The sequence below is a fragment of the Homarus americanus genome, unplaced genomic scaffold (assembly GCF_018991925.1).
Source record: "Homarus americanus isolate GMGI-L3 unplaced genomic scaffold, GMGI_Hamer_2.0 scaffold23009, whole genome shotgun sequence".
Classification (NCBI taxonomy): Eukaryota; Metazoa; Arthropoda; class Malacostraca; order Decapoda; family Nephropidae; genus Homarus; species Homarus americanus.
This window is the reverse complement of record NW_024746456.1, coordinates 270,001-294,841: the sequence shown is the minus strand read 5'-3', so window position 1 is coordinate 294,841 and position 24,841 is coordinate 270,001. Positions and strand designations below refer to the sequence as shown.

Here is a 24,841-nt window from a genome sequence, read left to right as displayed (position 1 = left end):
TATGATACGTTATGTTATGTTATGTAATATTATGTTGTTATGTTACGTTATGTTTATTATGTTATGTTGTGTTAGGTTATGTTGTGTTGTGTTATGTTATGTTATGTTGTGTTATGTTATGTTGTGTTGTGTTATGTTATTATGTTATGTTGTGTTATGTTATGTTATGTTGTGTTGTGTTATGTTATTATGTTATTTTGTGTTATGTTATGTTATGTTATGTTGTGTTATGTTATGTTATGCTACATTATGTTATGTTATGTTATGTTGTTGTGTTATGTTATGTTATGCTACATTATGTTATGTTATGTTATATTATGTTATGTTATTAAGTTATGTTATGTTATTATGTTATGTTGTGTTATGCTTTGTTATGTTATTGTAACAGCACCATTTGTATTATATAAATATTCACCCAAATGTATAATACCAAATTATTCACCAAGTTTTTCAACTATGTGGATGTGTGAATTGCTGAGGTGACATTCCCTTTGGGGAGTGAGCGCGGTAGGGCTGGGGTCAGCACATGTCAGCAACAACACATCTGACGCGTTTCCTCTCGAGGACTGCCTGTCCGCCCTCTCTACCTGGGTGAGTGAGGTACTCTCATATAACTTGTTATTCAGTGAACACCTCACTTAAGTGTTCTCCTATAAGTGCACTTAGACACTTTCCTTAGTAGAGAAGGTACAATATATTCTCAACTGAACTCAGTACCTGTGAAACAATATTTTTCTACAATAAAACGAAACCAACAAAGTGTTTACTTCAGCCCTGCCACTTATCAATTCAAGAACTAATATATATATAGTGTGACCAACACACTGGTGGCAGCGGTGGGATGGATTAGAAGAATCGGTCAGACACTCAGAAACAAACATTAATTCAAGTGATTCTAGTGAATTAAGTGGCATCTTAAGTGAATTATCAACAAACAAGCAATTACAAGAAATTTAAGTGGACAGTGGCTATAAACACTTGCAGAACGTATACATAGAGACACAGTGGTAACAAAAACATTATAAAAGATTGCCAACTTAGCAGTCAAACCCTCAGTGACACATACTACTGAAGGTTACCCCGAACGGAGCCGACAGCAGCCGTCTACCGAGTGTGGGCTGAGATACTACCAGCTAACACTACATCACCGAGTTTAGGAAGGTTCTGGTTCCACACAATCAAACAATCTCTTGCTTAAACAATGTTCCTAGGGTTGATCAGGGAACCAACCCAGAGGTCAGCCACAGATCAGCCCCCAGGTGGATCGCAGTAAGACCTGACGTCATCCCTCCCTGAGAAGGACGTCATCGACTCCTTAGGTCATAACCAGCGCGAAGCCTCACGGACTCTCCCCTCAGGTAGATCACAAACAATCATTATTTTATAAACTACACAAACACAAGTGAACTTCAAGAGGTCTTCACATGTAGTCAATATAAAGATATATATTACGTGCATAATTTGGAAAGTGTCTTACAAAAGTATATATATATATATATATATATATATATATATATATATTATATATATATATATATATATATATATATATATACGGTTACACATACTTTTAGTACTTTTTACTTTTAATAAATTAATGTTTGTTTTCTTCATTTCATAATTATTGCAAATATTTTTTGTATTACTTCCATGAGCACACATAGTGAGTCTTTAATACAAGGAGTGAAGTGATAAATAGTCCTGCTACATGGACTCTTCAAAATTTTGGGTATCAAGATGAAAATTAGTGACTCAGACTCTGATAGTCAGTCTAATACTTTATGACTCACGGCAACTGATAGAGGAAGAATTACTACAATTAGGCTAAATAGAGTTAATTATTATTACCGACTCTTCAGCTACCCGTAGTACTCTATTGATTCTCAGCTTGAGGATTTACAGTAGACAATTACGCAACATTTTACCCATTACCTTCAACGGTTACTAACGCTAGTGCTTAACACAACAAAAATGGCAACAGGTGGTTCTACTAATCACAGACTACATTTGTCGGTCAAATGCAAGGCTACTTCCCAAATAACACTAAGGTACAAGAGTTTACTGCCGAGGATCTCTGATTATGTTATGCTAGAGGTATCTAAGTTTCAGCCATAGACGAAGAAACGGATGATTATCAACATTTAGAAGCACTATTTTTTTTGGATCGGCCCAAAGGATAAACCACTTTTCTGGATTTTTTAAGATGGCAGAGAGGACAGGTGACACCTGCTTGCACATGAAGCTAATAAGAAGCTCCAAATTTGGGGTGGGTCTCACTAAGATAGACTTCTGATCTTAGATGGATTCCTTTACATTGGTTCGATAAAATGACAACTTGTCTAAAAGGAAATTTCACGGATTATTAATTCTTCTGTATTTATCTTGTCATCAATGAACCTGCACGAAAGCCCAAGAAAGAGTTTAAAAAGGACTAAACCCCAAATTATAGAAGAAATTATGGAACCCATGAAAATGTTTCTAGGGCTATATCAGGTGGCATCAGTCACCAGCTCACACAACCACAGTCTGTCAAGTGGGAACCAAACACAAAGACACTGTGCTCCGCAACGTGCGACATACCACAGACAAATGCTGGGTTTGCAGTGACGCTTAAGATAAGTCCCTGAAATAGCCAGAGGCAGGATCGAAGGACAGAATCCTCACAGGACCTTAGATTTCAGATAGTCCTGCTGTTCAAACACCCAAAGGACACACATGGTGTAGTCAAATGTCTCCCAAACACTAAAGGCATCTGAATATAGGGTGTATAGTACATCAGTCTCTGGATAACACATCACAGAAGATTGCAGGAAATATACAGCGTAATGAGGCAAGAAATGGAAAAATCGACGGGAGGCAACTATACAGCCTTCGGGAGAAGAGGAGCGCGTCCAGGAAACACGATCTAGATAGCATCAACGGTTCAAGAAAACACCATTTATCATTAATCTCACGTTAAACAAAGTGGAGGTGTTGACTGTACCAGCGAGATAGGTAATAATCAGTTATCTTGCATTATAGATACGGGGCCTGTGCCAACAGGATCTCAATAATAGTCGTTCAATGAACTCCAGCACGATATCCTCCAAATAAGTGGCCATTAAGACCCACAGATATTCCTTCTGTCCGGTGTAAGCGGGGAATCCAATTAGACATAGTGGTGGTGATAACATTACCACCCGTTTTTCTAGGTCTCAGTAAAGGTTTTGGCGGATGTCTATTAGTTACAGCAATTTTTTAAGAAGCGGACGGCTATTTGGTTTGACCACTTAAGGCAGAACAATGATTAAATGTTCAGCCACGAGATCAAACCAATCAATATAATTGTGTAGAATATATCACGCAATGCAACTTCACATCCATTGCTTACTGGAGTTCAGTAATAACCGCTGCCTGACAGGCGCGTAGGAGTTCTGCACAGCAGTAATTAGTTAAGGAGCCACTCTCTGAAACTTCACCTAGTGGCCAAAGGACATTTCTGATGAAAGCGGCCAGAACTGACTCACCGCCTGCTGTGTTAACTGGGGCATACCGGGCACATAGCCACAGGAACCAACTAGAGTCACAGTACGTTGGCCAAATGTGAGTGAAGGAACAGATGTTGTGCGGTCTGAGTGAAAGCTCACGAGCGAAAGGTTTGTCACTTGAGTCTACCTAAGCACTGCTTAGATTAGTAGTCTCACAGATGTCCTGTTCTCGTGTAGAACTGGTGGGACCCAAAACCCAGTAAGAAAGGGATGTTGTTTAGGTCATTTCCTTGTTTATGACAAAAGCGGTTGTCGAAGAGCCATGGCTGAATTACCACTAGGTAGTGTAATACAGGAAATCGAACGAAAAATCACATATTGTAAATAATGAAGCGTTGATAGGCACTACACGAAGTAGTCGATCATCCTCGAGGCAAAAGGTGATCTTTAGAATTACTCGCCGAGTTCAAGGAAATCATAGCATTACCTGGAGAACCTGAGGTAAAAACAACGTTGACAATCATCATATCTCACTCAAAACTCGACATTAACCCAATTCACACCCCAGCATATAGGCTACCCTGCACAGCAGAAGGGCGGTAGTCCAGCAGGCAGCATGAAGACATGCACTGTAAGGTGATCCAACCTTTCCTCATCAACAGAACCTACATTTATTTTTAGTTCCCAAGAGCATGGAGGATGGGAGGACTCAGTCATAGATTTTCGACGAGTCAACCAGGTAACTGTACTGGACAGGTTCCCAATGCCTGTCCTGACTGACTTATGTTGTTATGTTATGTTGTGTTATGTTTTGTTATGTATGTTGTTGTGTTTATGTTATGTTGTGTTATGTTTTGTTATGTTGTTATGTTATGTTGTTATATTATGTTATGTTGTGTTATGTTTTGTTATGTTATGTTGCTTGTTATGTTGTGTTATGTTATGTTGTTATATTATGTTGTGTTGTGTTATGTTATTCTAGGTTAGGTCAGATCAGGTTCAGAGCCCAGCCACACGTAAAGACAACATGTAGACTACCTGTATTTTCCTACCACCACCCAGGTCAGCTCTAGTACAACTACCCGAGCAATAAAGATACTAGAGCACTTCATCACCTGAGGCATCGGACCAGAGCAGCTACGGGAGCGACACCGTCCAAACCGTCATACCCCTGCTGTGGCCGCGTCGGTGTAAGCGGCGCCGCGACAACACCATTCACGGACTGTCAAACAACGATTCATTCCTGTCAGGTGTGGTGGAGAGGGTGTTGTGTACTGAGGGGGCAATATTCACACACGTACGCACACGCAAGCAAACAAACAAACAAGCAAACACACACACACACACACACACACACACACACACACACACACACACACACACACACACACACACACACACACATTATATACTAGAAACATACAAAACACTGGAATGTGCCCAGAGAGAGAGAGAGAGAGAGAGAGACGACCAGGTAGATAAACAGTAACTAAAACTGCTACCTTGGTTACCTTTTATTTACCTTGATCTCATTACAGGTATAATTTATAAAAGGTTGAGAGGTTTTGCACTCACTATACCCTGGATCAAACGGAAAACCAAACCGCGAGGCTCAAATGCAAAACTTTATTCATGTCATATTAAAATGAAAGAGGCACACCCTCACCTGGTCTTCCATTCGTCCCACACTCCGCCAGGAATGTCATTCATAATTAATAGGTTAAATAAATAAGTGTAGACCAGCGGAGCCTTCCACACCTTCTATATAATGCATCAGCTCCAACCTCGTGTACCAGACGGATAATATTTTAGTTCATGGTTTTACTCTGTGTCTGAATCTGATTTTAATACTTAGATGTCAAGTGAGAGGACCCCGGCGTTATAACAAACTATTTCTTGATTTTCTTTCGTAATTATTTTATGTTAAGGATAAGTTATGAATTATTATTGGAATGAAAAAGTTATCCTAAATATTAAAAAAAAATCTCTCACTGAACGAAAAAAAAAGGAATACACTGCATTTTCGACACATCAATATAACCAGAAAGCGAAATTTCAAATCGTGTTTTTTTTCCTCAACAGCCAAATCATGTTGGTTAGGTTAGGTTAGGTTAGGATGGATGTATTTTTCTCTCCACAACTCGGCATCATCCATCAGTAACACCCCTTCCTCATAAACCAATCACCACCATACCCCCCCCCTACACACATACACTGCATGTCTTGGATGTCTCTCTTCCCGATACCTTTACGCCCCTCACCTGTCCCCAGCAGATTCATCCCACACACCACCTTCATTCTATTCACCTCCTCGAGCACCCAAGCACCTGTCACTAATAATAACCTCAGTCTCCCTTCTCTATCCATTCTCACAGGTAAATCCAATCACCCTCGAGGTATAATGGCCCTACTTATAACTCAAGGCACGATGCAGGTTACTCCAATTATAATCTTAGTGCCACCGACCACATATAGGAAAAATAGGTCAGGTTACAGTTCATCCCTGGAAGAGTAAATTAATCTTCCATTTATTCACTGGAAACATTTCAAAGGTGGTATTAATGACATAGTTTGAACATACCGGAAAATATGAAGACAACAGCTATAAGACAATTGCATATGTTAACTATCTGATACCTGACACTACCTAGGTCATTAATGGCTAAGACAACTGACCTAAAATGCTTCCTTATATCAAGACGTTGGTTTGTTTGTTAACTTGAACCTCAGAGTGACAACCGGATATAATACATGACCCAGTTTGTATAGTTGTATAGTAGTGTGAAGGTATTGCTTATGATAAAGACCCATTAGAGAAGAGATTATGTAAATTAAGTCACGGTAAAGTCAATGTCATTAACGTACTGTTATAAAGATGGTCATTATTTTCATCCATCACATTATTTAATGATTACTATGCATAACAACAACAGCAACAACAACAACAACAACAACACCAACATTAAACCATTTACAAGAACAAATTCACATGGTAATTTTGAACCACCTGATTTAATAGCGCAACACTTCATTTTCACTAATTACCGTTAACTACAGGTAATAAAAATACCTTTGTAGCTATTAACTAATATCTAAATTAATGAAAGTACTAAATTATAATTCTCTGGACTTGTTTTTATATTTTGTTTTGTTGAATAAATGTGGTCAATCATGTCCAGTACACGTTTTGATCCCCGCTTTCCCGGAGTCGTTCACACACACACACACACACACACACACATACACACATACACACACACACACATACACACATACACAAACACATATATTATAATAATAATAATAATAATAATAATAATAATAATGAGCCCCTTGTAACAGGGATGCCCGGTTCTAGGCCACCTAGGCGTGAATTTGTTTAAGGTGTAGAAGCTGTCGCCAACACAGCAACCACACCCGAGTTAACAGTGCATGACCCAAGTGTCAAGGAATAGTCCAAGAAGATCGGACAACTCGACAACTGGCTAACCATTACCCCGGAACAGGATCTGCAAATCAATTAAATCCAGGTTCCCAATTACTGCTGGGCAGATAGAGGCAAATGGCGTAAAGAATCCCATAGTTTCACCCTGCCCGGGGATCGAACCCGGGTCCACTCGCTTGCGAGGCGGGCATGCTGACCACTACACCACACACACACACACAAATGCTAAAACTCCACTTAGAAAATTAAAAATTCTTGTCCATTTACTGAATATAATTTTCAACAACATCTAAATGAAGCGAATCTGGAGAGTCTTGATGTAATAAGCAAAACACACACACAGTACTTTGTGTATGATGTATAATGTTCTTCCTTGGACAAACTGCAATACACAAAAGAGAAAAAAAGTCCTCTAGAAAACCCAGCGTATGATGTATAATGTTCTTCCTTGGACAAACTTCAATACACAAAAATTCATTCAACATGGCGTGTGTATTATTACCATTACAATCTTAATTTGAGTTTAGAATTAGTAATATTTTTTTTTTACTGACAACACCTCAGGATGATTACAGCAGCGAGTCATGTTACAGAACCTCATGTAATCACTCACTGGTATGTAACGTTACGAGCAGACACACACACACACACACACACAAAACACACACACACACACACACACACACACAACACACAGAGCCATGATACAGGCAGGTAAGTACGAGAGTTAATTAACTTTCTAGGAATCAAATATTACCAGTAGTTCTCTCACCTGGGCCAGACAAGAGTCACAAGCTTTGCACCGCCTGAGTGTAAATATCATCGTCAAATTAAAAGCCAAGAATACGCACCACACACACCATACCACCCACCATACCACCCACCATACCACCCCACCACACCACACCATACAACCCACCATACCACCCATACCACCCACCACCACACCCCCACCCCCACCCACCACACCACACCATACCACCCACCATACCACCCCACCACACCACACCATACCACCCACCACACCACCCCACCACACCACACCCCACCACCCACCATACCACCCCACCACACCACACCATACCACCCACCACAACACCCCACCACACCACACCATACCACCCACCATACCACCCCACCCACTTATAATAATCCGTCAGGACAAAAAATTTCAACCAATCCCAGGAATTTCTCAAGTGTTCCTGTTCGCCGCCATATTGAAACGCATATTACATATTTTAACTTATGTGTTTAATTCTACATACTTCACCCTCTCTCACAACTGTAAAGGCTCACTGCTTGACGACTTGCATATTTTAAATTGCTTTTATATTAAATCTCTGGAGGAAATGTGTGTGTTTAAGATTATTTGTTTTGAAGAGACGTGGTGTAATGGCTAACAGAAATAGTTGGAATATTTATGTTTTTGTTTTGAATATTTTAACTGTTTGTCATTTGTTTAATGGCGTCATCCTTTTAGCAATTGGTATAATATTTTTTTTTTATGTATTTTGTATAAAGAATTACTGATATATTTACAAAAAACCATATTTAAGCTCGTAGTATATTTTAATATAGTGGTGTACAGCGCTTGCTTATTATACACCTACTAATTCATATATACTCACATCCGGAGATTCACACATTAATATATTCTCAAACCTACACACACACACACACACACACACGCAAACCTATACATACACACGTATAAACACACATATACTATACTGACTACACATCCATATTTTAACATACATACATATGCCTAACGTACACACATACAGTTTACAATAGTTTTTATAGACTCGTGGCATCGGGATAGCATCAATGTAAGAGTGCCAACGGGATAGTGCCAAAGAAAGAGTGCCAATGGAATAGTACCGACGGAATAGTGCCAATGATTCCTGTCAGTTTAATTACCCTGACAAATTAGTGTGTCGATCACGGTAATGAGGTGTTTCACGAATATTGGATGAACGTCTGTAGGGGCCTGTCTGTCTGTCTGTCTGTCTGTCTGTCGTCTGTCTGTCTGTCTGTCTGTATGTCATTCTCTCTCTCTCTCTCTCACCATAGTTTAATTTGCAGGAGTCAATAGAGAAAGTCACACTCACTCACCCGAGGCTCTCACCCTGACTCATGTGTATTTATATCCATTTAGGCTGGACCTGTGGAGAGGGGGTGTCCTGTGTGGGGGGGTGTCCTGTGGGGGGGTGTCCTGTGTGGAGAGGGGGGGTGTCCTGTGGGGGGGGGTGTCTGGTGGGGGGTGGGGGTTTGGAGGCTACAGGAGGTGGGGGGAGGGGATGGAGGAGGAAGGGCTGGTTCTGAGGGCTGGGTCTGGGATGGTGATCTTGGGGCTATAGGAGAGGGGAGGGAGAGGATGAAGGAGAGATGGATGGGGGAAGGAGAAGGAGGGAAGGAAGGAGGGAGGGAGGGAGGAGGAAGGACTGGAGAGGGCTGGGGTATATTCCGTCAGTTTAGAATCTCGTTACCATATAAATGACATTACCGGTTGATCAAACACACCTGAGAAGCGTTTTAACTCTGAGGTAGTTTTTACGGTGATAAACAGAGAGAGAGAGAGAGAGAGAGAGGGAGAGAGAGAGAGAGAGAGAGAGATACAATTACTTACAAACCTGTGTACCTGCAGCCAAACCAAAATATCCTTTTAAGTGCTAAGTTAGATAATACTACAGTTACTTACGAAATATATTCCTTAAAGTAAAAAGAAAACAGAATAGACAATTAAGTGTTGAGGAAGAGAACCGTGTGACAGCCTTAACACCTTGAGAGGAAAACTCACCTGAACGGACAGGTAAGATGGAAGACACTCAGGTAGGTCGCCGTGGTTAGGTTAGGTTAGGTTAGGTTAGGTTACGTTAGGCTAGGTTAGATTAGGTTAGGTTACATTAGCTGCTAGCTTAGGTTAGTTGTTAGGTTAGGTTGAGTTTGGTTAGGTGGTCGATTTATTTATTATATTTTTAATGAGTTCAAGGTGTAAGTTCTCCAGGTGTTCACTACATCATGGCGCCGGAACAGAAATATAACATAATTTACTTTTAGGCCTTGTTTAATCTTAATGAAATCTGACCTGGTCTTAATCTAATCAAATTCGACCTAACCTAATCTGAATGTAATCTAATCTAACCTAACCTAACCTACCCTAACCCTCATCTAACCTAATCTGGCCTAACCTACCCCCTACCCTAATCTAACCTATTCAACCCCCCTAATTTAATATAACCTAACCTAACCTACCCTAACCCTCATCTAACCTAACCTAACCTAACCTAACCCTCATCTAACCTAATCTAGCCTAACCTACCTCCTACCCTAATCTAACCTAACCTAACCTACCGTAACCCTAATCTAACCTAATCTAGTCTAACCTACTCCCACCCTAATTTAACCTAACCTAACCTAACCCAATCCACGGTTTTAGTAGGGAAATTTGGGGTGTGGCCCGACGAAGGTCCGGAAATTAGTTTGGTGCCATCTCCAGGGCGGCGGTGTTCTCTCTCTCTCTCTCTATTTATCTTTGTCTTTGTGTCTGTATGTCTTTCCTACTCGACAAACAAGAAGAAGTGCACACGGAAATAGACGTACACAAAGGAAGTAGACGTACACACGGAAATAGACGTACACAAAGGAAGTAGACGTACACACGGAAATAGACGTACACAAAGGAAGTAGACGTACACAAGGAAATAAGTGTACACATGGAAGTAAACGTACACACGGAAATAGACGTACACAAGGAAGTAGAAGTACACACGGAAATAGACGTACACAAAGGAAGTAGACGTACACAAGGAAATAGGTGTACACATGGAAGTAAACGTACACACGGAAATAGACGTACACAAAGGATGTAGACGTACACACGGAAATAGACGTACAAAGGAAGTAGACGTACACACGGAAATAGACGTACACAAGGAAGTAGGTGTACACAGGTAATTAAAGGAGAGATGGACAAACGGATTTTAACAGGATCATAACATGAATTTAGCCAACGAATTATGGATTAGAAAATGGCGTGTGATGTACTGACAAAGGGAGAGAGAGAGAGAGAGAGAGAGAGAGAGAGAGAGAGAGAGAGAGAGAGAGAGAGAGAGAGAGAGAGAGAGAGAGAGAGAGAGAGCATACTACCTGCCAATCGGTATATATCACCACATTAGCTCTGTGGTAGGGGGGGGGGCGCTGTGGTTGTTGGTGTTATATTGTTGTTGTTGTTGTTATTGTTGTTGGTATTGTTGTTGTTGTTGTTGGTATTGTTGTTGTTGTTGGTATTGTTGTTGTTGTTGTTGTGGGTAGCTACCATAACCATTACTCTTTCTAAAGTAGTCTAATACGCGCACCATTGACTCTAATTACTAAAATGTATTATACCACTTAGCATAATACATACTTATCCTTTCATTACAAATAAATATACCAAAAAAAGCCTAATACAATTCCTTTCACTTTATATTACTCACTATTAACCTCCCTAAATAATAATAATAATAATAATAATAATAATAATAATAATAATAATAATAATAATAATAATAATAATAATAATAATAATAATAATAATAACAATCAATAAAAATCGAAAATAACAAAAGAAAATCACAATAAAAAATAAACATAAACCTAAAGTAATATTAAAAAAAACCAAGAAATTAATAAAAAAATTATAAATAAATAAAATAAAAATAAAATACTTCGGCTATTGGCTACTGAAATATTACGAGTTATATATTTTGTAATGTGAAACTGATTATTGATTATATGTATGTAATATATGTATTAATAAGTTTCGTTTACACAGGACGAGTGTTTAGAAAGGGGAATAATTCATGTGTGTTTGTGTATGGGTTCGTGTTTGTGTATGGGTTCGTGTTTGTGTATGGGTTCGTGTTTGTGTATGGGTTCGTGTTTGTGTATGTCGTGTTTGTGTATGGGTTCGTGTTTGTGTATGGGTTCGTGTTTGTGTTTGGGTTCGTGTTTGTGTATGGGTTCGTGTTTGTGTATGGATTCGTGTTTGTGTATGGGTTCGTGTTTGTGTATGGGTTGTTTGTGTATGGGTTCGTGTTTGTGTATGGATTCGTGTTTGTGTGTATGGGTTCGTGTTTGTATGGGTTCGTGTTTGTGTATGGGTTCGTGTTTGTATGGGTTCGTGTTTGTATGGGTTCGTATTTGTGTATGGGTTCGTGTTTGTATGGGTTCGTATTTGTGTATGGGTTCGTGTTTGTGTATGGGTTCGTATTTGTGTATGGGTTCGTATTTGTATGGGTTCGTGTTTGTGTATGGGTTCATGTTGTGTATGGATTCGTGTTTGTTTATGGGTTCGTGTTTGTGTATGGGTTTCGTGTTTGTGTATGGTTCGTGTTTGTGTATGGGTTCGTGTTTGTATATGGGTTCGTGTTTGTGTATGGGTTCGTGTTTGTGTATGGGTTCGTGTTTGTGTATGGGTTCGTGTTTGTGTATGGGTTCGTGTTGTATATGGGTTCGTGTTTGTGTATGGGTTCATTTGTGTATGGGTTCGTATTTGTGTATGGGTTCGTGTTTGTATATGGGTTCGTGTTTGTGTATGGGTTCGTGTTTGTGTATGGGTTCGTGTTTTATATGGGTTCATGTTTGTGTATGGGTTCGTGTTTGTGTATGGGTTCGTGTTTGTGTATGGGTTCGTGTTTGTGTATGGGTTCGTGTTTGTGTATGGGTTCGTATTTGTATGGGTTCGTGTTTGTGTATGGGTTCGTGTTTGTGTAGGGTTCGTGTTTGTGTATGGGTTCGTGTTTGTGTATGGGTTCGTGTTTGTGTATGGGTTCGTGTTTGTGTATGGGTTCGTGTTTGTGTATGGGTTTGGGATTAGGTGTTTGTGTTTGTGTATGTATATCCATAAGCATTGTCTGTTAGTATGTATGTGTGGGTATATGTTTGTGTGCTTTTGTTTACTCGAGTCGATGTGTGTTTGTGCGTGTAATTTCGTTTTCTGTTTGTTTACTTTCGCGAACTCACAGCCACGTACCATGTTTGCGTCACCATGGTAACAAGGCTCCTCCCCCTCCCCTCCCTCCCCACCTACCAAACTCCACCCCCTTCCACCACTACCACCACCACCTCTGTTGCACCATCGATCCCCCTGGGTAGTCAAGCACACGTACAAACGAAGCTATTTACGTTCTCAGGTGACACGTCTTGCCTAACCTAACCTAACAGAGAAAGGGTGAAGGCAGGAGACACTAGAGGAAAAGGAAGATAGAGAGGAAGGAGGGGAGACGAAGAGAAGGAGGAGGAAAAGAAGCAGACAGTGAGAAGGAGAAGGAAGAGGCGAAAGGAAGAAGGAGAAAAACTAGTGTCGTCCAACAATCAGTGAATAAAAAAAATAAAAATAAAAATACAATAAAAATGGAAAAATAATAAATCTTGAGCGAATGTTTCCAAGTTCTCGTCTCGAATTCTCCAACACACACACACACACACACACACACACACACACACACACACACACGACTGGGAATATAAAGCGCATCTAACAGACTCACTTAAACCATGACGTAAAACGGGCAGCTAAAATGAAGAAGAAATGGCACTGAGACTCTCCTTCTCTCACACAACTTTTGACGTGTTGTGTCGGTACAAGTTAAAGGCAGGAAGGAAAAAACAACATATATAACCCTTTGAAAATCTCGGCCTTGATGTGTGTGTGTGTGTGTGTGTGTGTATGTCAGATGTTGCCACCATCGCTTCCACACACATTAGGAATGCGACCAAGAACCTGCCACTTCCTGCTTCTGCCTCAACTTTCGCGGTTTGCATATTTTTCTACAAACTTGGGACGCTTGTGTATCCGTACTGTGTGATCCTGGGAGAGACCCTGCCACGACCTTCCTCTTGAAATATTTACGTTCATCATCTCAGACTTTCCTCCCTAAGGCGACGCACACACTGGCTACCACAGCTCGACCAACCTGTTGTTTACATTGTTTACTTGACATGACACAAGTTGCAGGTTGTGATTTCCACGCCCCCCCCACACACACACACACACACTCCCCTACCTACACACACACACACACCTCCCCCTACCTACACACACCACTCCCCTACCTACACACACATACACTCCCCTACCTACACACACATACTCCCCTACCTACCCACACATACTCCCACCTCCCCCCTACCTACACACACACACTCCCTTACCTACACACACATACTCCCCTACCTACACACTCCCCTACCACACACACTCCCCCTACACACACACACACTCCCCCTACCTACACACACACCCCCTACCTCACACACACACCTCCCCCTACCTACACACACTCCCCCTACCCTACACACACACCTCCCCCCTACCTACACACACCTCCCCCCTCCACACACACACACTCCCCTACCTACACACACACACTCCCCTACCACACACACTCCCCTACCTACACACACTCCCCCCCTCCCTACACACACTCCCCTACACACACACCTCCCCTACCTACACACACACCTCCCCCTACACACACACTCCCCCTACCTACACACACACTCCCCTACCCACACACACACTCCCCACCCACACACACACCCCCACCACACACACACCCCCACCCACACACACACTCCCCCCACACACACCTCCCCCTACCTACACACACACACTCCCCTACCTACACACACACACCCTATCAATCTCTCGTAAATTCTCCATGCCTTCCTCCCCCCTCCCCTTCCCTCCCTCCCCTTCCTCCCCTCCCCCTTCCTCCCCCTCCCCTTCCTCCCCCTCCCCCTCCCCTCCCCCCTTCCTCCCCTCCCCCTTCCTCCCCCTCCCCTTCTCCCCTCCCCCTCCTCCTCCCCCTTACACTAACCTCTTCCCCTACACACACTCGTCAAAACTCCCCACCCTCCCCAACCCCCCCACCACCCACCCCCAAACATAGACTCCAAGACATTTGCAAGGTCAACTCACGGCGTCAGCTAAGTGGGCCAGGTGTCACGTAGCCCAGACAGGTAAAGACAGGAATACCTACCTACCTGTCCTTTTACCTGTCCTTTTACCTGTCCTTTTACCTGTCTTAGTATTGGCGCCCCACCTGGGTTTTAAACTGATGAAAAATACTCTTATTCTCATAACATCGTAGAGAATTTGCACTCACCGTGGGCATAAGGAGGAGGGAGGGAGGAGGAGGAGGTGGAGGAGGAGGAGGAGGAGGAGGAGGAGGAGGAGGAGGAGGAAGGAGGAGGAGGAGGAGGAGGAGGAGGAGGAGGAGGAGGAGGAGGTGGAGGTGAGTGGAGGTGGAGGAGGAGGAGGAGGAGGAGGAGGAGGAGGAGGAGAGGAGGAGGAGGAGAGGTGGAGGTGGAGGTGGAGGGGAGGAGGAGGAGGAGGAGGAGGAGGAGGAGGTGGAGGAGGAGGTGGAGGAGGAGGAGGAAGAGGAGGAGGAGGAGGAAGAGGAGGAGGAGGGGAGGAGGAGGAGGAGGAGGAGGAGGAGGAGGAGGAAAAGGAGGAGGAGTAGATAGATAAATAGATAGATAGATAGACAGACAGACAGACAGACAGACAGACAGACACAAAACTAAACATAAACAACAACGTCTAAACACATGAATAAATATACAACTGAATAAATTAATAAACACATTATATAAACAGCTAAATATATCCATCATATACATTAAATATCGTTTTACCTCCGCCTCGTTGCGTCTGTCAAGTGGGTAGGGTGGGTAGGGGTGGGGTGGGGTGGGGTAGGGTGGGGTGGGTGAATGGGGTGGGGTGGGGTGGAGTGGGTGAGGTGGGGTGGGAGGGGGTGGAGTGGTGGGAGGGAGGTGGGGTGGGAGTGGGGTGAGGTGGGGTGGAGGTGGGGTGAGTGGTGGACAGGTGAGGTGATAAGGTCAGGTGTAAAGGTTGTAATTATGATAAAGGAATTAACCAGAGTGAGTCTACCGCTTCCCTCGCGTGTTAAATAAATCGTCTATAGATTATTTTGGACCCTAATGCCGTTTATTTATGATTGAATGTCTGTCTAAGAAAAAAATATCCTTATTAGGGAACGTTGTGGATTGATATGTCTTTGTCTAATTAATTATTATCATTTTTTCTTCACGTGGCAGATTTTTTAATGAGTTATTGTTGTTACGGCTGAGTTAATGGCGATAATTAGGTCGATATTGAGTGTGTGTGTTGGAGTACTTGAGTCTGTATTGGCGGTGGTGATGGTTGTGAAATCTGTCTTCTGGTCTTTGTCTGTCTGTCTGTCTGTCTGTCTGTCTGTCTATGTGTGTGTGTGTGTGTGTGTGTGTGTGTGTGTGTGTGTGTGTGTGTGTGTGTGTGTGTGTGTGTGTGTCCATCTGTCTCTCTCTCTCTCTTTTCTCCCTCTCTCTCTACTCTTCCTCTCTCTCTTTCCACCCCCCTCTCTCTCCTCTCTCCATCTCCCTCTCTATGTAGGCAACCTCCCTAGCAAATCACCTCTTTCCCATATAATTGCCCATTGATTACTGCACTGCCAATTACCATATAACCTTTCAAGTGTTGACTTGTTGTCCCAGAAGCAAAGAAGACACTAATATATCGTAAACCCATTTGGCATACCATGATCCCAGTCGCTATCAAATCACAGCAGATATATTTTACTTGGATTTTTTATAACAAACAGTATTAAGAAGTATCAGGTGTTCTTATTTATTTCAAGTGAACAAAAAACTAACAAAAAAACAACACCCAAACACAAAAAAGCAGAAAATACGGTCAAGAAACAAAAAAAAATGGCAACAACATGAAATACGGTCAAGAAACTCGATATGCTAAAAAAATAAATATGTATTGGAACTTAACGCCGTAACATTAGTCGGATACATATGTTCTATTGAGCCGGAGCCAAAGCGTTGTTGTCCAATGAATTAATTAGTAATACGACTCATCGCTAATGACCATTTTTCCAATTATTTGATCTCCAGTTGACACACTGACACTCACCTGATATACTGGCACTCACCTGATATACTGACTCACCTGACACACTGGCACTCACCTGATATACTGGCACTCACCTGATATACTGACACTCACCTGATATACTGGCACTCACCTGATATACTGGCACTCACCTGATATACTGGCACTCACCTGATATACTGACACTCACCTGATATACTGGCACTCACCTGATATACTGACACTCACCTGATATACTGGCACTCACCTGATATACTGACACTCACCTGATATACTGACACTCACCTGATATACTGGCACTCACCTGATATACTGACACTCTGACACACTGGCACTCACCTGATATACTGGCACTCACCTGATATACTGACACTCACCTGATATACTGGCACTCACCTGATATACTGGCACTCACCTGATATACTGGCACTCACCTGATATACTGACACTCACCTGATATACTGGCACTCACCTGATATACTGACACTCACCTGATACTGGCACTCACCTGATATACTGACACTCACCTGATATACTGGCACTCACCTGATATACTGACACTCACCTGATATACTGGCACTCACCTGATATACTGACACTCACCTGATATACTGGCACTCACCTGATATACTGGCACTCACCTGATATACTGGCACTCACCTGATATACTGACACTCACCTGATATACTGGCACTCACCTGATATACTGACACTCACCTGATATACTGACACTCACCTGATATACTGGCACTCACCTGATATACTGGCACTCACCTGATATACTGACCTCACCTGATATACTGGCACTCACCTGATATACTGACACTCACCTGATATACTGACACTCACCTGATATACTGGCACTCACCTGATATACTGGCACTCACCTGATATACTGGCACTCACCTGATATACTGGCACTCACCTGATATACTGACACTCACCTGATACACTGACACTCACCTGATATACTGACACTCACCTGATATACTGGCACTCACCTGATATACTGACACTCACCTGATATACTGACACTCACCTGACACACTGGCACTCACCTGATATACTGACACTCACCTGATATACTGGCACTCACCTGATATACTGACACTCACCTGATATACTGGCACTCACCTGACACTGGCACTCACCTGATATACTGACACTCACCTGATATACTGGCACTCACCTGATATACTGACACTCACCTGATATACTGGCACTCACCTGATATACTGGCACTCACCTGATATACTGACACTCACCTGATATACTGGCACTCACCTGATATACTGACACTCACCTGACACACTGACACTCACCTGATACACTGGCACTCACCTGATATACTGACACTCACCTGACACACTGGCACTCACCTGACACACTGGCACTCACCTGATATACTGACACTCACCTGACACACTGGCACTCACCTGACACACTGACACTCACCTGACACACTGGCACTCACCTGACACACTGACACTCACCTGACACACTGGCACTCACCTGACACACTGGCTCACCTGACACACTGGCACTCACCTGACACACTGGCACTCACCTGACACTGACACTCACCTGACACACTGGCACTCACCTGACACACTGACACTCACCTGACACACTGGCACTCACCTGACACACTGACACTCACCTGACACACTGGCACTCACCTGACACACTGACACTCACCTGACACTGGCACTCACCTGACACACTGACACTCACCTGACACACTGACACTCACCTGACACACTGACACTCACCTGACACACTGGCACTCACCTGACACACTGGCACTCACCTGACACACTGACCTCACCTGACACACTGACACTCACCTGACACACTGACACTCACCTGACACACTGGCACTCACCTGACACACTGACACTCACCTGACACACTGACACTCACCTGACACACTGGCACTCACCTGACACACTGACACTCACCTGACACACTGGCACTCACCTGACACACTGGCACTCACTGACACACTGGCACTCACCTGGCACACTGGCACTCACCTGCACACTGACACTCACCTGACACTGACACTCACCTGACACACTGACACTCACCTGACACACTGACACTCACCTGACACACTGGCACTCACCTGACACTGACACTCACTGCCTGACACTCACCTGACACACTGGCACTCACCTGACACACTGGCACTCACTGACACACTGGCACTCACTGACACACTGACACTCACCTGACACACTGGCACTCACCTGACACACTGGCACTCACCTGACACACTGGCACCACCTGACACACTGGCACTCACCTGACACACTGGCACTCACCTGACACTGACACTCACCTGACACACTGACACTCACCTGACACACTGGCACTCACCTGACACACTGGCACTCACCTGGCACACTGGCACTCACCTGCACTGACACTCACCTGACACACTGACACTCACCTGACACACTGACACTCACCTGACACACTGACCTCACCTGACACACTGGCACTCACCTGACACACTGACACTCACCTGACACACTGGCACTCACCTGACACACTGGCACTCACCTGACACACTGGCACTCACCTGACACACTGGCACTCACCTGACACACTGACACTCACCTGACACACTGGCACTCACCTGACACACTGGCACTCACCTGACACTGACACTCACCTGACACACTGGCACTCACCTGACACACTGGCACTCACCTGACACACTGACCTCACCTGACACACTGGCACTCACCTGACACACTGGCACTCACCTGACACACTGGCACTCACCTGACACACTGACACTCACCGCACACTGGCACTCACCTGACACACTGGCACTCACCCTGACACACTGGCACTCACCTGACACACTGACACTCACCTGACACACTGACCTCACCTGACACACTGGCACTCACCTGACACACTGACACTCACCTGACACACTGGCACTCACCTGACACACTGGCACTCACCTGACACACTGACACTCACCTGACACACTGACACTCACCTGACACACTGGCACTCACACCTGACACACTGGCACTCACCTGACACACTGGCACTCACCTGACACACTGGCACTCACCTGACACTGGCACTCACCTGACACACTGGCACTCACCTGAACACTGGCACTCACCTGACACACTGGCACTCACCTGACACACTGACCTCACCTGACACACTGGCACTCACCCTGACACACTGGCACTCACCTGACACACTGGCACTCACCTGACACACTGACACTCACCTGACACACTGGCACTCACCTGACACACTGACACTCCTGACACACTGGCTCACCTGACACTGGCACTCACCTGACACTGCTCACCTGACACACTGGCACTCACCTGACACACTGACACTCACCTGACACACTGGCACTCACCTGACACACTGACACTCACCTGACACACTGGCACTCACCTGGCATTCGGTGATAATCAAACCGATTTACTGGTTGAATAGTTTTGCAGTAATGAGATTAGTCACGATTTACTGTAGTAATGACGCACCTGACGGGGGTGAAGGGGTGCTCTTACCTGTGTCTAATGAGATGTGTCGCAGCGAGTAATTGAGAGACGATTAGCCACACAGGTAAGCGAGCAGTAGAGCTGATTAATACTGTCATCTGAGTGTGTGTGTGTGTGTGTGTGTGTGTGATGTGTGGAAGGTATGACTTTAGTCGAAATTATAATACACACACACACACACACACACACACACACACACACACAACATATGCACCACACGCCACCATTTTACAACATTACCCAGAAGAAAGCCAGCCAGGCATTCCACACCGCGAGGCAAAAAACACAATTTGTCTTGTGCCATCTCGCCTGACGCGTGAAACAACGAGGCTTCCGGACACTTACGACCCCAGGGAGAGCCTGAGGGAGAGCCTGAGGGAGAGAGGAAGGGGTACAGGGAGAGATAAAGGTGAGGGAAAGAGCCATTGATGGAAATTAGAGGTCATGGGAGAAGATGAGGTGAGAGGGAGGGTGAGAGGGAGAGTGGGGGTGAGGGGTGAGGGGGGGGGTGAGGGGGTGAGTGGGAGGTGAGGGGGTGAGGGGTGGGGTGAGGGGTGAGGGAGGGTGAGGGGGTGAGTGGGGGGTGAGGGGGTGAGTGGGGGTGAGGGGTAGGGGTGAGAGGGTGAGAGGGTGAGTGGGGGGTGAGTGGAAGGGGGGGGGTGGGAGGGGTGGGTGGGGGTGAGGGGTGAGGGAGGGTGAGGGGGTGGGAGTGGGGGGGTGAGGGGTGAGGGGGGTGGAGGGGTGAGTGGGGGTGAGGGGTGGAGGGGAGGGTGAGGGGTGAGTGGGGGGTGAGGGGGTGAGGGGGTGTGGGAGGGGGTGAGGGGGGGTGAGTGGAGGGTGAGGGGGATGAGAGGGAGGTGTGAGGGGGGTGAGGAGAGAGGTGGAGGGGTAAGGGAGGGTGGGGGTGGGAGGGAGGGGTGAGGGGGGTGAGAGGGAGGGTGAGGGGGTGAGAGGGAGGTGGAGGGGGTGAGTGGGGGTGTGTAGGGGCAGAGAGAGGTGAGGGGGTGGGGTGGAGGTGAGGGGGGTGAGGGGAGGGGTGAGAGGGTGAGAGGGAGGGTGAGGGGGTGAGAGGGAGGAACGAGGGGTGAGGAGAGAGGGTGAGAGGGTAGAGAGGGTGGAGAGGGCAGAGAGGGTAAGGGGGTGAGGGGGGTGAGTGGGGGGGGGGTGAGGGGGTGAGTGGGGGTGAGGGGGGTGAGTGGGGGGGGAGGAGGGGTGAGGGGACAGAGGGAGGTGAGGGGGCTAAGTGGAGGGTGAGGGGGGTGAGGGGAGGGGGTGAGGGGGGGGTGAGAGAGAGGGTGAGGGGGGTGAGGGACGGTGAGGGGGGTGAGTGGGGGGGGTGAGGGGGTGAGTGGGGGGGTGAGGGGGTGAGGGGGAGGGGTGAGAGGGAGAGAAGGAGGGTGAAGGGTGAGACGAAAGGGAAGGAGAGAGGAAGGGCTGGATAAATAGGGAAGAAGAATGGAAGGAGAAAATAGAGTAAAGGAGTGAGATAGCCTGAATGAAAATTAAAGAGAGAGAGAGAAAGAAAGAAAGAAAGAAAGAAAGAAAGAAAGAAAGAATACCGCCAACAAAACAGAAACACAATATACACCAACACTAACATCTTTCCAGGTCTTCAAATGTTATATTGTGTCGCAACTCAATCATTCTCCACTCTCTCTATCTTAACACAAACAACACAAACAACAACAACAAAAATATGCGCACTATCTTACCATGAGATACCAATCGATCATCTGAAGTTAAAGAGAGAGAGAGAGAGAGAGAGAGAGAGAGAGAGAGAGAGAGAGAGAGAGAGAGAGAGAGAGAGAGAGAGAGAGAGAGAGAGAGAGAGAGAGAGAGAGAGTTGTGGGCTTGGGACGACAAATGTAACATGGTATCATTACTCACCTAGATTCCCTAAAGGCTAAGGCCATGTTATATTTTGGTTCTGGGTCCCTGGGAGTACGGTCGATGACATTACGGTCAGGAGCTGTGGGCGAGAACAAGACAAGTGACCTTTATTAGTACATTACATTACACTACAATTACAATGTAGTCTTGATTACATTTATTACATAACCTTTGACACTTAGGTAAACGGTGCTGCCTTACGTATTTTTATAAAGTTTGGGAATATTTTTTTATAGGTATGATAGTTCCCCCTCCTTCTTTTTGCCTTTACATCCGTTTTCTATCAGAATTCTTATGACGACTCGTTCCTCTTCAGTGGTCCGTCACACGATCCGAATATTTCATCATTTATTTAAACTCAAAGCCTCCAGACACGGTCCTCAGTTATGAAACCGAGGCAAACTTAAACCAGGTGTCTCTGGGTGTGTTCATTCTTAATGGCATAGGGAGTTAACTTTTTTTTATTGAAGGAGGGGGGGGGGCAGGGGGGTGGGGAGGGGGTGGAGAGGGGCAGGGGGTTGTTGGAGAATATATACTCAAATGGGATTATTTGCAGAATTGGCACCTATGTCTACTTCACCTGTAGATTAGACGCCCCAATTTATTTCACCTGTAGATTAGACACTACAGTTTATTTCACCTGAAGTTTAACTACCTTAATGCCAATCAAACCCATCCCAGTTAGAGTTACGGTGGTTAATCTTCAGGATATATAAGGTAGGGTGCCTTAGGTGATCCCTTAGATGACTAGGTTTAAGATATAACTAATGATATATTTTTCGTTGAATTTTGAGGAAGTTTGCAATAAATTATCTCCACTACCTCAAGTCCCTTAAATTTTCAAGATAAGTTAATATAACAAACTCTGTCATTTAAGTAAACGAAACTTTTACATTAGCAAAAACCTCTGGGATATTCTTGAGTAAACTTTCCTTCTGATTACTTCTAAATTTGTTATTAAACGTAAACACATAATGTACACTTTTCCAACACACACACACACACACACACACACACACACACACACACACACACCTGGGATCCTTTCAACACCTGGTCAACACGTCATGACAGGTAACCTTCAACACTGTACCTCTGACCACACAGGTAAATCTCTCGTCTCTGTCACCCACATCCACATAACTGACCTCTGACCCATAACCTCACATGACTTCAGTATAATAGTTAACACACACACTTAGCCCTTCCAGGATTAAGCCTCAGGTAATCAAATTAATTGCCAGGTGTTTTTTTCAGATACATATAACAATATTTATTATTTATTTTTAACTTTTCTATTGATTTTTTTTAATCTCTTTTACCTACAATTTAGTTATCAATTTCCCAGTATGTTTTAGCAAGAATTTAATGGTTTTTATATATAGTTTAACACTCTTGTACTGTAACTCTGTTTTTATCAATGGTTCGTTTTTTATTGTTAATTTCTTTTTGTATCGGACTGATTGTATTCCCTCATTTTACGTCGGGTTGTTTGAGCAAATAATTTCTAATATCATCGGATTAATGGCACCTAATTGTTTGCCACCTTTTCATGTGTTTTGGTACCGTAGACTGATACACCTGACATCACCTGAAGATAAGCTTACTCTTCAGCTTATTTCACCTGTTTCATTGTTGTGTTGTTTCAGGTGTTACAATATTACAGTAGTTTATTAGGTACAGATAGTAATAAATGTAATAATAGTATTTCTAAATATTCTATGTTGATATGTTCTTGACGCGTTCATTTTTATTTATTAATGTGTGCATGGAAATTATTACTGTTTGAATTGTACACAAAAATTTATATCATGATTTTTATAGATTTTTATTTTTTGGTGTTTGTTTTTTGTTCACCTGTAAAATGTACAGTACTGGGTATTTTTTTCTACCCCTTCAGCGCGGTAGTCATAGTTGTAGTTTTAGTTGTTGTAGTCGTAGTCGTAGTCGTCATAGAAGTAATAATCTTAGTCAATGTTGTAGTCGTGGTCGTAGTCGTAGCAGAAGTCGTCACAGTAGTCGTATAATCTACCTACCTCACCAACACATAATCCAGCTGCCTGAAACCTGATTCATAATATATACGAAATACAACATAACGACTCACCGACTGGCAGGGAGAGCGCGTCTTTGTCTTCACTCAACACTCATTACGACTAATTGCGACTCTGTTACGACACACAAAACGCGCTGCTTCACAAGACACCCGCGAGAAGTGTGTTTGGACCAAAGTAATGATTTGCAAGTGGAAAATGGCCTACATCCTGGTACTGTGTTTACATGTGATATTACAGCACCATGATACACTTTGTGGGAAAGAGAGATTCGTGGTGTGGGTAGATGATTGTGTATGCATGAAACGGTGGTGAGTCACGCCGGGGGAACTAGTCTAAAAAGTGTCTGATCTAATCTGCCTTCTCAATTATGTTCAGACTCCTCATTCTGACAGACACACACACACGCCCCGTAACAAAAGCAAAAGTAATTTGTATATCAAAGGGAAAAGACTCACTTCACCGTCAGGCTACAGAAAAAC

At 44.1% G+C, this 24,841-nt stretch overlaps 1 protein-coding gene across 1 annotated transcript in view; it reads left to right on the top strand.

The window, feature by feature from the left end:
* The window catches only part of LOC121879240 (cytochrome c oxidase subunit 3-like), a 30,337-nt gene extending 7,918 nt beyond the window's left edge, over positions 1-22,419 (top strand). Inside the window, exons 3-5 of the mRNA XM_042385840.1 lie at positions 11,732-12,538; positions 12,673-12,777; positions 22,307-22,419. Of these exons, the coding sequence (XP_042241774.1) occupies positions 11,732-12,538; positions 12,673-12,777; positions 22,307-22,419 (1,025 nt within the window). The remainder of the gene's footprint in view (positions 1-11,731; positions 12,539-12,672; positions 12,778-22,306) is intronic.
* Positions 22,420-24,841: the final 2,422 nt, after the last annotated feature.